Here is a 16,204-nt window from a genome sequence, read left to right as displayed (position 1 = left end):
TTTTTGTGTATACTTTTTTTTTAAGTTTGTTTATTTATTTTGGGAGAGAGACACCACAAGCAGGGGAGGGGCAGAGAGAGAGAGAGAGAGAGAGAGAGAGAGAGAGAGAATGCCACACAGGCTCTGCACCATCACCGCAGAGCCCGATGCCAGGCTCAAAGCCACAAACTGTGAGATCATGACCTGAGCCAAAATCAAGAGTCGGATGCTTAATCAACTGAGCCACCCAGGTGCCCCATAAAAACCACCATAGGGTGGTGAATTCAGGACATTTAATAGTGATACTATATAACTAACTAATTTATTGTCTGTATTGTCCTATGAAATTCTTGTTCCATATTCTCCATGTGTACCCAAATGGCCCAGCTATTACTTCTCCCTCATCAAAACTCAGCTTTATCAGAGTTCATCTTTCTTTGGGTACATCTTCAACCAATGCTTTAATGTTCTCATTTTCACTGCCTGCTTATAGGGCTCTCCCCTAACTCCCTACCTCCTCATCTCCCAGAAATACCAACCTCTATTCTTTCGAAGTCCAAAGCTCTTATTCAATATGACTCTCCCATCTTTGTTATTACCAGATGCTTTCCTAAATTTTACAATGTATTCAACCCCTTGCTTTTGGGTTTTGGCCTCATCTGATCCCATGTAATCACCCAAATCACCCACATGTCTCACTACCTCTACTTTGGGCAGAACCATTAGTGATCCCTGGGGCCAGGGACCGTGGCAAGGAATTCTCATGAGGTATATTCTCATGAGAGGCCATTGGATCATGAAATCATGAAAGTAATATCTGACTTTTCATAACACCTGGAAGTCAATTTCTGCCCCACATGTCTATCACCAGATAATCTAGTCTGTGGCCCTGTTCTCAGAAAGCATTGAACTCTGGCATCAATGCTATGCTGACCTCCGAGAGTAGCCAACCATTGGTCCTGGACCAATACCATGTACACCCTGACAGAGAACACTAGGCCTCATTCTCCAGCTGGGCTATGCTTCCTTCAGCAGGGCACAGGACGTGCTGAGGAACCCACTCCCCTTTCTCATCCTATCATAGTCCCATGAAATGTCATCATGCATTGTGTGCCTTTGGATTCTTCAAGAGGCATCAAACAAACTACATCCTTTAAACTAGAGACTGGTACTAATAATCATTTAGTCCTTGTGTTTCCATTACCAACCTCAGAGGTTAGGCAATGTGGTTATATTACATTGGCCCTCACATTAAGGCTCTGGTTCTAGATAATTTTAGTTGAAACACTCACCAAAAGGGATCTTTTTAATCAAAATTCAGAATGACTGAAACTTTCTCTCTTCTTGAGTGTTTTTATCCATGTTACTATCTTCCAAATGAATTCCCTTGGAACTTGAGCCCCATCTATCATTTCTAGAGAGTTTCTTTTGCCAATTACAATCCACTCTTCTTCAACTCAATAAATTCAATAAAAGTTCAAACCAAAATGCACAAAAAGACAATACAGCAACACCTTGGGAGGTATGCCTTATACTAAAAAAGAGACCAGCTAGGTCATTTTTTCCTTTTTTTTTTTTTTTGGCCAATAATACAGTTCTGCTATAATGAGTTCTTTGTTTCCAACTAGAACAGCCAGTTCTACAGCAATCCCTACACATCTCAAAACTTGCTTGCATTCTTTGTTCTACTGCAGTCAAATAATACCTTACACCAACCACTCCGCATAGCCAGTCCAGCCTCCTAGCAAGCTGGCAATAAGGAAAGACATTTCCTAGTTTGGCATTACTTAAGGCACCTTCTGTCAGCCTAATCTTGTAGAATTTTGAAATTTTCTTTTAATTTTTTTTCTTTGTTCAGCCTCAAAATATTCTAAATCTGTTTTGGAGCATGGCAATAATCCCTCATTCCATAAGGATGAAGCTTTCCACCCAGTTTCTTGCTCTACTCAGTATCTATAACAGTTACTAGGGAATTGTACTAAATATATGCTCCTCGGGAGCAGGAAAAGGGCTTGTATCTGGGAAAATGTTTGTGTCCAATTCCTAGGATAGGCCCCTGGTACCATATATATATGTGGAACAAACAGTATCTCAACTGTAGCTGCATTTTACCACTGGCATATCTTGAAATGCCAACTTTTTCCATTGTAAAAGGAAGTGGATCCTTAACCATGCAAAACATCAAAATATCTTGGGCCAAAAGCCACTGCCCACATCACACACCTAATAAGACATCTTTGGTCCATTTCTTTAGAGCTGACATTTCTTGTCTTTTATCCTCCTGTCTTCATTACTAGACTTTCCCTCCATTTCTGAACTTGGTTTCTCCCATCAACTTTGATTTGAACTAGTCCTTGGCAGCTACTCTGATTCCTTACTCCATACAACCTGGGGACTGTGATTTGGGAGGGGGGCAGTGCTCTAAATGAAACTGCACCAGTGCTGATCTGGAATGGCAACAGACTCTGTCTTGGACAAATGTAACAGTGTTTGCTGATAAAACAAAACAAAGTAAAACAAAATAACAAAAATGCCTGGGAATGAGAGAGAACACATCTCCAAACCATTATGATAATGATGGTTGGCTCATGGGTAAGGTTATCACGAAAAGGCCACTTTTTAAGACCGCATAAGCTGTTTTAAAATATGAACATTTATTACTTTGAATAACTGCACTCAAAAACATTTTTAAAAATCATCTTGAGTATATATCTAGTGATGTCACTTATAATTTAACACTACAATTCTAACTTAATGATCATATTCTTATCTCCTAAACTAACTTTTAATTGGGAGCTTTTAAAAATAAGTTAGGGAAGGCAATTCTGATCAATCTGTTTAATATTAGTAGTTTTGGAGCAAGAATTGATCCCAGTACTTTTGTTAATTCAATTATAAAATCCCAATGGAAACCATTTTGACTTTCATTACATTTTTCTCTGATATGTAAATTAAGCTAATTTACTTACTCTGAAAACAGAAAGGTGGTCACATTAAGACTTATTTTTAAAATGAAAAATAGTTCTTTTAGTCCATGAAAGTAGTATGGAAATGTTTATTTTACCTATTCTTTCACTTACAGATATTAAATATATGCCAGCTGACTAATTCAACAAAGTTTGGCTAATTCATGTCAGTAAAATGTTCTTTTCTGTGACATATTTTAAATTAATAAGGGGACATAAAAAGTAAAACTAAAAACATACATACACTTGACTCTTACTATAATGCTCTTGGCAAGAAAATAGAATTCAGTGTAATCTCTTCACATCTTTGAGTTTACCAAGAGGCATTTAGTTACTAACAAAGAAAAACACCTTGTCATGAGTTAGTTTTCCTTATGCAATAATCACTGGTGTTTTCATTGTTTGTTTGTTACTTTTCCTATAGTAATATATAAATTACTAGACAAGTCTGTCCTTAACTTCATTAGCGTGAAAAGCAAGAGTGAAAATAGTGGTGGGCATAACATGACCAAATAACAGTTACAACCCAGACTAAGAAATCATTAAGTAAAGTTAAGTTCTATTTTCCTATCTTGATAAATATGCATTGATAATGCTCTACAAGGCTGGATCTGAATTTAGAAATTCTGACTCTTTAGATTTCTGTTTGGGAACTGGCAGTGTGTAAAGTGTTGTCCCCTCCAGCCCTTGATCTGCTCCTCTTCTCTCTTACTCCTAGTTTTATTCTACATTGCCAAGTAGCCTATCACTTACCAACATGGACACTCCCAACATACATTTCCAAGCTCTGTTTGCTCCCCCTCTCCTGGAGTTTGGAATACAGTCTACCCACAGGATGGCCCTGAAAGTAATTTGGGGCTGTTTGGGCAGAGAATTCTGGAGATGATCTAAAAGGGGATTGAAGTCTGAATAGTCATAAAGCCTGGATAACTTGCCTTTGGGGAGGGCCAGAAGAGGGACTCTTCTCACCTCCTGGAAGATAGTGTGTAATGATGATCGAGAGTATAGAGTCAGTCCACTCAGGTGTGAATTCTGGTTCCATTACTTATTTATTATTAAGAGATCTTGAAGAAGTTATTCAATATCTCTTTAATTTGTTTAACTATAAAATGGGAATGATCAGTGTACATACCTCAGAGGACTGTGGACATTAAAGGATATGTTGTGTTTTTTTTTATGTTTATTTATTTTTGAGAGGAGGGAGGGGAGGCAGAGAGAGGGGGAGCCAGAGAATCTAAGCAGACTCTGCATTGTCAGTGCAGAGACCAAAGCAGGGCTTGATCCCACAAACCATGGGATCATTACTTAGGCCGAAATCAAGAGTTGGACACTTAACCAGCTGAGTCACCCAGGTGCCCCAAGGATATATTTTTATTCTGTATGTACAGAAGGGTATCTGGCATACGGAAAATACTTCACAAATGTTAACTATTGTTATTATTTTAACTTTAGAACCCAGAACCGTACCTGACACAAAGTTGTAGATGCTTTAAGAAAATCTGAATGAATAATGATTAAATGGACTAGAATAGTCCCCCTTCAAATCTTTTTTGGTATTTGGTTAAATGATTATAAATTCCAGTTTGTATAATCTAAATAGAAATCAGTTTTAAAATACACACTGAGGATAAAGGATCAAGATTACTTTTTAGACTTAATTATAAGCAGTGAAAATAATTATCACAGAAATTCAAAAGGAAAACAACTTTGTAAAAAGTAGATTAAAAAATACCAAGTCTCTATTTTGATCTTTGCTAAAGATTTGCCTATAAAACCAAGAGACTGCTTTCTGGAGTGGACTGAGAAAGCAGACACAAGTGTATTTTATGGCATTAAAGCTTTTATAATAGAACTCCCTTTTAAATGAAAACTATATTTCCTAAAGTTCAAATTCTAATGAGGATTAGAGATACAGATACCCAATTTTAAACTAATCTTATTTGCTTAGATACCCAATTTAAACTAATCACTTTTGTCCTCACCTCATTGAGTCCTTTACTTCAAATAGTTTATTAGGACCTACTGAGTGCCAAGCATTGGAGACACAGAACCAACAGGCAGTTTCTCTCCTAAGGAGGTACCAGGTGGGTGTGCAAATGGGACATGAACAAGGATCCAGAGGGTCAGGCATGGGATGCTCTGGAAAGGGTTTGTCTGTCATATGGAAGAGCCTGAAGGCAGTGGGAGCCATAGAAGATTCAGAGTAGAAAGGTAAAATGTGGACAAAGATTTGAAATGATGGAGACTGATTAGGAAGCTCATAGAATGAAGGATATTTCAGGCTTTCTCCACTCTAGTGGCATTGTCTTAAAAGGAGGGGATAGATTGGAGATACCATTATGGACAAAGAGTTGATGTTAAAAAACAAAGAGTTGTTTGTTTTTAACAAAACAAACAAGTTGATGTTAAAAAACAAACAAAAGAGTTGTTTGTAACAAAGAGTTGATGTTAAAAAAAAAACCATTTTCCTTTAAGCATCTCACTAGTCTCACCCACTTATTTATCATCTTGTCACCCCTCCACTACCTTACAACACTTTTCTTCCTAGCTGTGAGACTTAGATAACCTTTAATAGCAAAGAAGAAAAAAATTCCTATTACTGTTATCCACTTGGAAATCCTAAGATGTTTCCCCCCCACCTTTTTTAGAGGAGCTAAACCATAGAAAAGATTGTGAAATGCCTTAAGTGGATGTACAAAGAAAACATAATAAGTTTAGCGTCATCTTATTAAAATGGCCTGCTGTGACTCTCATATATGATAGCAGCCTGTCCTGGTCTCTCTCAGGACAATTTCTCACTCTGCTTTCTTTCTTCTTCTTTTTATCATGTGTGTATATATATCATAACATATTATCATAACATACATGCATGATAAAACATGTGTGTCATGTAATGAGATCTATATAACATATCAATCATACATATATGTTTATATATACATATAAGCACATGCATACATATATATTTGTCTTCATCAATTAGAATGTAAGCATCATGAGGACAGGGATTTTGTTTTGCTCTCTGCTGTCTTCCTAGTGGCTTAGGCACAGCCTTTGATATCTCATCAAACTTCTGCCTGAAGAGATACAGTCCCTTGTGCTCCTTGGATGGCTTCCTCAAAGAAGAGTAACAAGAAGAAGGGCTGTTCTGCCCTTAATGAGATGATACATAGGGAATACCCCAAGGTCATTCACAAGTGCATCCATGGAGTGGGCTTTAAGAACCATGCCCCTCAGGCACTCAAAAGAGTGCCTGGAGATTTGCCATCAAGGAGAAGGGAACTCCAGATGTGTGCAACGACACCAGGCTCAACAGAGCTTTCTCGGTCAAAGGAATAAGGAATGTCCTACAGAGTATCTGTATTTGGTTGTCCAGAACACATGAGGATGAAGATTCACTAAACAAGCACTCTACGTACGTTATCTATGTACCTGTCACAGCTTTCGAAAATCTATAGACAGTAAATATGGATGAAAACTGCTGATTGTCAAAGTCATAAAACTTCAATAAACAAAACAAAACAAAACAACAGCAAAAACTTCTGCCTGAAGAAAGCATATTATTATATACCTCTAGCCTAGTATATATTGGAAATCCTCTCATTAACCAATACTGCTAGACATGGCTAATCATCACAAATATTTAACAGCTGAAGGCCTACTTACTTCAGTAAAAATTCATGGAGAAAAAGTAATATGAATATATTAAACAATATAGAGCATCAAGCTATAATAGAGTAGCTCCAAGCAGCTAGGAATGTCAAAGCCCTATGATAATCAACAGTCTGACTCATATACAATGATTTTATCCCTTTGAACACTTTTGGCTGAACAGGTAACCAGCTATTTAGTAGATTAGTCTCTTTTTCGTTCTCTCTCATAACCACAAGTCATACACATCTGTAACACATTGGAGATCCTGTAGAAGGCAGAGTTACATTCCAGGTTACTCTCATAAAGCCACATTCTTCTCTTCATTCTCACTATGATAAGAAACTAACCACTGTAAGGTATATTTAAGATGACTTGAGAGTGTTTGGGGGCTTCCACAGGAGGTATGCTTTGACCCTGCCCCAGTTCGCAAATCAGTATCCTCTCATCTGTAGTTACTCTGTGCTAGTAGCATTGTTACAGGGCAGGACCCAGGAATCCCTATAGAAGGAGTATGTGAAAGTCCTCTTTCATGTGATAGTCACACTGAATGTGTAACTTAGAGCAACATCCAGAAGCTTTTGAAGAAGGTATGAGGCGACATAACAGAGTTCAAATCTCATCTCTTCTACTTACTAGCTAAGTGATTTGGAGCAAATTATTTATCTCCATTGTGCTTCAGTTTCCTCATTTCTAAAACAAGGATAATAATTCTACCTCTCTCATAGTATTAGTATGAAGATTAAATTAATATGGTGAATCATTTAGATGAGTGCATGATATAGAGTAAGAGCTACCCAACAGTTTGTTAAATTATGTGAGTTCTTTCCACTACATATAGAAGCCACACTTACATGAATTCTTTAGGATATAATTGGGAAAGTGACATTTTTAGAGATTAACGATTAGGTCACCTACTTAAGCTCAGTATTTAATTATTCAATTTAATAAAATGCAAAATGAATCATCAGAAAATGTTTTTTCCTATGGCTTCTTTTATAATCAATATACAGCTTACAGAATATATTTCATCTATAATTAGAGAAGATACATAGAGCTCAGCATTTTCATGCTGGCAAAACTCTAAATTTATAGACTTGGGCTGCAACAGGGACTAATTTTGAGGAACAAGAAGGACTAATCATATACAGTACACAGTTAGTTATGGATGTTGTTAGGTTATTTGAGGAACATGTAAACAGACTATTTCCTTAGGTCAGATAAGGTAAGATTCAGTACTATCATAAGTAATAGCATTTTTATACCAGTTACTCAATGAGACTTATGAAACCAGCACAAAGACATCATTTAAATGACAGAATGCTATAAAATAGGTATTATCAAGGGGGGATACTTTGAGCATCTGAACTTATTAAGTACAAACAAGAGAAAGGCTACATAACAAGGCAAACAGTTTATTACTTTTCAAAAAAACTGATAGTCCAAGGATTGGCTCCTATTTATTAACATCTAAAGAAGCTGAGATCAAAACAATACCCTCTGACACCCAGCTAGTGAACAGTAAAATGACTGCGGGGAGCTGGTGCTGATGAACAAAATGAGGAATTTAACACCCAGCTATTTCACAGGTGGGCAGAAAAGGCTCTAAACTGTTGAACAACAAAGACTGGGTTATCTCAAATACTTTATTTGCTTTGAGGAAGGTTCTTTCAAAATGGTGAACAGGAAAATTGAAAAGGCAATATAGTGTTGCTATATCATGATATTTCTCATGCCTCATAAAAAAATCAAACTGGAATGAAAACTGATTATCATATTTATCTTCTTATTACCTATATTAAAACCTATTCAAATATATCCCTTATTCACCTAAATAATATCTCCTGATTCCCCTGAATACTTTATTAAAATTAAAATAATTCCCAAATAATTCATTAAAATATCTCCTGACTCCCCTTAATAATTCATTAAAATTATTAACTATTTTTTTCAGTCTAATGAAGGCTTAATTAGCTTACCAGTTGTATATGTTCATGAATAAATAATTTACCTTTAAAACTTAAACATACATTGGGAAAAATTATCAGCTGGCAGAATTATTCTGAGATAATTTTTTTATACATGGTCAGTCCTATTTTTTAGAGTCCTATATAAATGGTTCTACTTCAAGATATGGTATACTTCAAACAAACAAAAAAAAAGAGGTTACAATATTAAGTCAACTTTATCAAATGTGAATGGACACACACAAAAATATCACAGCCAAATTGGCTCATTGGGCAATTTTTTCATGTTTATACTAAATATAGAAGTACCTTTATTTTTCTTCTGGAAGAAGATTCTGTTATTGTCTCGTAAATGTAGTAGAACTTGATTATTCAGTTCATCTGTTTTTTGCAAAGATTAGAGATTGATAGGAAAAAAATGAAGCCTTGTCTTAGACTGAACAAGATAATCAATGTGATGAAAAAATTAAGAAGAATTTACTTATTCATTCTTTCATTCACTCAACAAATATGTACCTAGCACCCTGTATGTAGCTGGCATTTCCATAAGTAAAATAAGAACAAAGTACCTTCCTCATAAGCTTTAATGTAGTTGCTAGGTCGGGAAAAGGGAGACAGTAAAACAAACAAATACATAATATAGCAGGGTGCTAAAATACATAAAAGAAAAAAGATGCAGGGTAAGGAACTAAATGGTGTTGATAAGGAGGGCAGGGAAGGTCTTTTTAAGATGATATTTGAATAGACATCTGAAAGAACTGAGAGAGAGGGAATCAGAAATATATCTCATGGAAGCACATTCCAGGCACAGGACAATGAGTTCAGGATTGGAGGTAGGATCATGTTTGGTACATCCAAGCTATAGCAAGAAGCAAGCAAGCGTTATTGTAACAAAGTGAGAGAGGAAAAGAGGATTAGGAGGTAAAGTCAGGAAGTCATCAGAATCTTGGAAGCCATGTAAAATAAAGATGTGGCCTTCAATTTGAGATAGATGAAAAACATGTAGAGTTCTGAGGGGAGGAGTGATAGAACCCGAGGCACATTTTTAAAAAGTGAGCCTGGCTACACTTTGAGGTAGAGAAGCCAGTTTAAGAGCCATTCAAGAGTTCAAGCAAAAAATGGCGTGGACCACTCCATGGCAGTGGAGGTGGTAAACTGACTTGTGGAATGTGAGAGAAACAGAAATCAAGGATGTCACCAAAGTGTGACCCTGGACTACTGGAAGTATGGCTGATCACAAAGTCAGATGAGGAAGAGTATTAAAGAAGCAAGTTTGAGGGAGAAAAGTGGACATTTGGTTTTGAATACATTAGGGTTTTGCCTTTAAACATACAGTGGATATGCCAAAGAGGCAGTCTGCTCTGTTCTCTGGAGATCAGGGAAGAGGTCAGGACTGCAATTGTTAGCATACAAGTGGTTTTTAAGACCCAAGACTGCATTAGTCCAGTATATATAAATATATAGAAAAGAAAGTTCAGGTATAACTTGTTTTGAGTTTCAGTTTTAAGGGTTGTTCCTCCTGTCTCTTCAGTTGACAGTTTTTCTCCTCTCTACTGGACCATTGCATGTGCATATCCATACATGTTGTAATACCTCTTGTCTTCTATTTCTCATTCTCCTTTATAGCAAAAATCCTTGTAAGAGTTGTCCATTCTTTCTGTCTGCAATACTCCTCACTTGTGATTCCACTGTGATAAAATAATTGATGTTTGTCTGGGGAAGTAGATGTACTCATGCTGTTTTTTTTCTTTTTCATATACATGCATACCAAAAAGCTGTTACATAGGCATAGTTTTAAGAGAACTATTTTTAATGCAGCCATTACAGACTCACTGAAAAGTAAATGGTTCAAACTCTCTTTATCTTTGCTTCTTCCCTCACTTCTGCATTTCTTCCCTTAAACATAGTAAACATTTCTATAGCCCGAAATTTCAGCTAAAAAAATAATGCTGTGAAACAAATGATAGTGTTTCTCCTCCAGTAGTACTTTGATTTACTGAAATATTTTGGGATAAAATGATATGAAGTTTGCTTCAAAATAATCTTATTGGGGGAAGGAGATGAACTGAGTAATAGAAGAGATGAAAGAAGGAAGCTGGCCCTGAGTTGATAGTTGATGAAGCCTGGTGCTATATAGGCATATGGGCATTCCTTATACCATTCTCTCTGCTTTTGTATGTGTTTGAAAATTTCCAAATATGAAGTGTGAAATGAAAAGAAACCTACTGTCAGTACTGCACTTAATCCAAAGAAATCCATTACAATGATGAAATTTTAGATCATTTGTTAACAGGTGATGGAGCTATTTGGGGGCACAGGAATTTTCCCAAGTCATAATCAGTTTTTTTTGTTTGTTTCTTATACAGCATAAAAACTTTTCATAGACAGCACAAGCTTTTTTTTTTCTCAGAAAGTGTCTTAGTTGCATTAAGATAGAATTAATTTGGATGTTTATTGTGCAAATAATTTGGAAGACTAGACTTTTAAAAATGAAGACTTGATTCTCTCTTTTTGTTTCTATTTTATTTTATTTTAATTTTATTTTTTATGTTTTATTTTGTTAAATTGACATCCAAATTAGCATATAGTGCAACAATCTTAAATATCCTCTTACTTTAGGTAAGCATAAAGAAATTTAAGAACACCTGTGATATGAAACATGTTCTAAGGTAAAATAATATTACAGTTACAAAATAATGCTAATCCAGTTGATTGTTATTTAAAAGAATAGTTGATTATGCACCGAAGGTAAAATTTCATTGCAATAATAGTTAACACCTTTTTTTTTAAAAGAAAATACTTTCTGAAATTTGTCACTCATATTGCCATATAAAAATTTAGGCAAAATAGATTTTTAACCTTGCAAAGTGAGCAAATGTAGAAACAACAGTGTTGCTACATTAACTCTTCAAATATTAACTACTAAGTATTCTTTAGTGTTTTCCAGTTACTCATTAACCATTTTATTCTGTTATTGTTTCTCCAATTGTCGGTGATTTCCACCAGGGAAAGTTGAAAAACATTTTTGTAGATTAGAAAAATGGTCAGGTTTTATTAACAACATCCCCTTGCTCACCATATAGTCATTATTAAAAGTCCACTATGTATTTGGGGCCTATAAACCCTACTTCAAAAATTAAACCCAAAGTTATGTTGTTGTGCAGTTTATGGTTCCTAGCGTATGCCTTTATTGCCCTAAACATTTCCTTGGTGTAAACTACTGAACAAGGGAACAAGATTTCTTTTGTAACTGATACCTAAATTTCTGTTCTGCTTTAAGCATCTAATTTGCACTGTGAAGACATATAATTTGAGACTTGTATCTCTATCATGGAAGTACAACAGTTTATGCTGATCTCTAATTTTCTGAGTTGTACTGGCTATAATTTAAATTTTTTGCATGATTTTAACTGCAATGCCAACCAGTATACATCAGAAACCTTTGTATATTGACAGAGACTGGGAAAAGGATGTCTTGTTCTGATTTCAGATAAGCATTCCCTTTTCACAACTGCAGGTGCAAGGGAGCCCATTCATAGCATTTGCTTCAAACCAGTTATAGTCACTGGATGAAAATACAATGCTATTACATGAGAACTTGACTGATCTTTACAAGCACATGAAAAAAAAGTTAATGTTTATTCATTTTTGAGAGACAGAGACAGAGTGCAAGCGGGGGAAGAGCAGAGAGAGAGAGGGACAAAGAATCTGAAGAAAACTCCAGGCTTTGAGCTGTCAGCACAGAGGCGGATGCGAGGCTCGAACCCAGGAACCATGAGATCATGACCTGAGTCGAAGTCGGACACTTAGCCGACTGAGCTACCCAGGCGCCCATGAATATTTTTAAAGTATTGTTATTAGTAGTAAATTCTAGAGGCAAGTAGCACTTTTTTCTTTGTCAATGTATTTGGGACAAAATATACTCTGTTGACACAGTCTTGGTCCTTTTACTATTGAGTGTGTGTGTGTGTGTGTGTGTGTGTGTGTGTGTGTGTTTACTAAATCTAGAAAAATACTTTGTCACTTATTATCAGAAGATGGAATTATACTTGGTGGAAAATCTGTTGCAGTTAATGGATGTTCCACTGAAGAGATAATTGACAATGTTACTATTTCCTTTGCTTTAAATTTCACTTATTTTGAAATAAACATATAAACCAAACTATAACTACAAGATAAAAATTTACTCTACTCTCATTCACATAACTGGGTAAATCTCTTTTTGAAACAAATATTGGACAATGATGTGTGCAACAAATGAGTGAAACTAGCTGGATGTTTCCATTATAAATTCTAACGTATAAGGTTATGACTTGATCGTTTTTATAAGCTTCAGGTGGAAACATGGCACATCAATTCAAAGTATAAAAGAAAATTTTAGTCTACAAAACAATTACAACCCTACTTTAACAGCAGAGGTCAGAGAAAGGCTCTAACAGAATTTAAAGGCTTGATGACCAAAAGTGTTTGGCCTATATTTAAAACCAAGAAGAACTCATCCCAGATTGATGATTAGTACTATTACTTACTGTATGTTTTACTGTTTGCCAACAATCCAGTACAGCCACCTTAAATTGGCATGTAATTCAAAAGTGCCACACCTTTTCATACACTATTCGACTTGAGCATTCCTTGTGATTTAGGGAGGGAGGTACTGTCCTCACTTGTAAAATAAGGACAATATACTTTATAAAGAAGTATCCTTTCCAAATCAAGACAATTCTGGTAGAGGTGGCTTGCCTGGATTAAATGGTGTCAATCCTGGTTTAAATTTCTGTCTCTGTGTTTCAGTCTCAGGGGCTGATCTCACTGAGGGATCAATCAGCTAGGACTTTTGTTTGTTTGTTTAAGCTGAAAAAAAAAATGGTGACTTAAAGAATATTGGTAGCGTATTTAATTCATTCAGGCTGAGCACTATGATAGAAGCAACTTGTATGCAGCCATCTTCTCATGGACTCAAAACCAGAAAACTCACTCCCATTATATCAATGTATCCTCAGCCTTGAATCAAATGCAAGTTAGTGGTTAGTGGATCCACATGCAGAAATATGAGGGGCATCTTCAAAGATGACTTAAAGAAGAATGCCTTCAAGGATGGAGCAGAACCCCTAAAGTGACTTATGTAAATATGGCCTTCCACTCGTCCAAACTTACATTCTATTACTGCTTGCCCCAAACCCGGAGCAACACACAGAGTCTCCTCGTGTAATTAGTTATTTCTGTCACTCCGGGGCGGAAACACTTCACACCTGGCCTCCCTCAGGCCGCCTGAAGGGAGGACGCTGCCACGCACCCGCCCTTCTGAAGTTCTTAGGGCAAGGAGGCTGACACTGGGCCACTTACCTGGCCGGGATATGCTTCGTCACAGCCCAAGACCTTTGGGAAAGAGAAGAAAACAAAAGAAAACAAAACAACTTACCACTCTGGCCCAGTCCAAGAACAACTAAAAACACCCAGGCCGCCCGAAGGAATGGGGCAGGACCTGGCCGGCAGTTTTGCAGGCAGACAAATGCGGCAGTAAAGAAAGCCAGGGCGGAGCGGCACATAATGCAAAGCAGCCCGCACAGCGCCCGCCGCCTGGCTGCTATCCGGATGCGCGCTGGCGACTCACGGGCGCACCTCGGGGCCCGCCGGCCAAGTGTCGCTAAGACGTTTCCCGAAGGCCCAGCAGGCGGACCCCGCGGCTCGTAGCAAGCGGTGCAGGTATGCTGGCCCCGGCACCGCTTGGCATCTCAGGGCCCCCCCGGCCCTGCCAGCTCTGCTCCGCGGTCCCGCGATCTCCGCGAGAAGCACCTCCTCTGACGGTCAGTGGCCCGGGGCGGCGACGCGAGCGAAGGCTCCGCAGCCCGCTCTGGGACAAAGAAAAGAGCTTTTGTTTCTCTCCAGCCGATGGGGCTTCTGCTGCATAAATCAGCTTAGTGAACAGCCAAACAGAATCAAACCCAAACAAAGCCCGAAGCCTGGGGGGAAAAACCAGCCTAAAGTACTATCACTGGGTGATGCTGCATCTGTGGGAGGGGACGCCGGCGAGGCCGAGGGGGAAAAAAGTCGATGGCGCATCAATCAGCGCGAGCTTCTTCCACAGGTGGGCAGGGAGGCCAACTCCACTTAGTTACAGCTTTGCAGCCTCGTCAGCTGAGCGGCGGGCAAAGTCAGAACGGCAGCGTCCGGGCTGGCGAGGGAGGAAGCTCGGGGTGCCAGTAGCTGGGGGAGCCGGCTCCGGCAGCACCCTAGAAGCCCCCGCCGGCGCCCGCAGACACAGAGCGAGGCATAGCAGCTCCCCGCTTCGCCGGGAGTGGAGCGCACGGCCTCTAGCACAGGAGAGGAGGTTCCGCGAGGGCGCAGTAGCCTAGCCTTGCGGGGCGGGAGCTTCGTACCCTCGTCCTTCTGGCCCCGGTGTGCGGTTCAGGCGTCCCACCGTCCAGAACCCGGGCAGCTGGCGCACTCCGGGGTACACCCCGCGAGCAGGCGAGGGAAGCGAGGCTGGCGAGGGGCGGGGGAGCAGTGGTCCCGCTCCGGCCCCCGGGTTGGGGGGGCTCCCGAAGTGCTGATAGCTGGGCGCGCTCGGGGCCGCGAGTTGCTAGGAAACCGCCCCACGCTACCCGGCGCCTCGCCCCGGCCGCCTGCAGGCGCAGCGGCGGCTCCGGCGGCAGCAGCAGCAACAGCTCCGAGCAGCGTGGGCGGGACATTGGTGAGGCATGAAGTCACCGCGGCCCACACTCGCTCTTTGTTTTGCTCACTCCAGCTCTTTTTCTCCCCCTTGGCTCTGATAGTTGCCATTCCCATCGTTCACCAGAGCTCCTGATGCGTAGCTGCGCAACGGGAATCGCTCGCCCTGTTTCCTCTCCCCCTCCTCGCCGAATGCCTACACCCCAACGCTCCCCTAGCCGGCGTGGAGACTCGATAAGTACTAATGGCAGCTGCGCGCAGATCCCAGCCTCTCACCCGGGCACTCTGCGCTTCTTTGTTCCGAAATACTCACTGCCCGGCAGCTGCAGCGTACCAAGTGGAACACAGGGGCCTCTCCCCGCCCCCAACACCCTCTGTTCCGCGGGTGCGCACTGCCAACTTCGCTTGCAGATTTAGGAGCTCACTCTTCACCCCACCCCAAGACCATCCGGCATCTTCCCAACACTTCGAATTGGGCCAGTCCGCAGAGGCTGTACCCGGAGCTGCTAGCTGAAATTTCTCGCTCCTTCTCGCGGAGCCTCAGTCCTTAGCTGTCCAGCCTTGCTCTTCCCAGGGTCTCGTGGTGGCTCTGGGTTTTTGCTAGTTACAATGAGTCTTTTGACCTTAAGCGTCACCTTTCAAATAAACGGAACAAAGAAGTTATGAAGTGCGGCGAACGAAGCAGGAGAGAGAAGCTAAGGAGATGGTGAGAGAGGGCATTTCTGCCTGCTTGAAGTTCAGAAATTTAGGTGCAAAAAGGGAGCGGGTATTAAGCTGGGCAACTGTCAGAGAAGCCGCGCGCCTCCTCGGATCTTGTCACTACCACTCTACACCGAGGGAGGGAACCCAGTCCCCCCGGATTGAAAACAAGGCACTGTTCGCATTCTGAGACACAGAGTGATGGTTTTCTTTTTCCTCTAGGGGCAGGAGTGGTTCCCTGTGGTAAAGTCTGACCTCTCATTTTTCCACTAG

General features: G+C 39.8%; 1 protein-coding gene across 1 annotated transcript in view; it reads right to left on the bottom strand.

Moving 5' to 3' along the window:
* Nucleotides 1-15,208, bottom strand: part of ITGB8 (integrin subunit beta 8) — an 85,434-nt gene extending 70,226 nt beyond the window's left edge. The window contains exon 1 of the mRNA XM_003982834.6: nt 13,983-15,208. Within this exon, the coding sequence (XP_003982883.1) occupies nt 13,983-14,109 (127 nt within the window). The 5' untranslated portion in view covers nt 14,110-15,208. The remainder of the gene's footprint in view (nt 1-13,982) is intronic.
* Nucleotides 15,209-16,204: the final 996 nt, after the last annotated feature.

Source organism: Felis catus, chromosome A2 (genome assembly GCF_018350175.1).
Source record: "Felis catus isolate Fca126 chromosome A2, F.catus_Fca126_mat1.0, whole genome shotgun sequence".
NCBI classification, from domain to species: domain Eukaryota; kingdom Metazoa; phylum Chordata; class Mammalia; order Carnivora; family Felidae; genus Felis; species Felis catus.
This window is presented reverse-complemented; position numbering and strand designations above follow the sequence as displayed.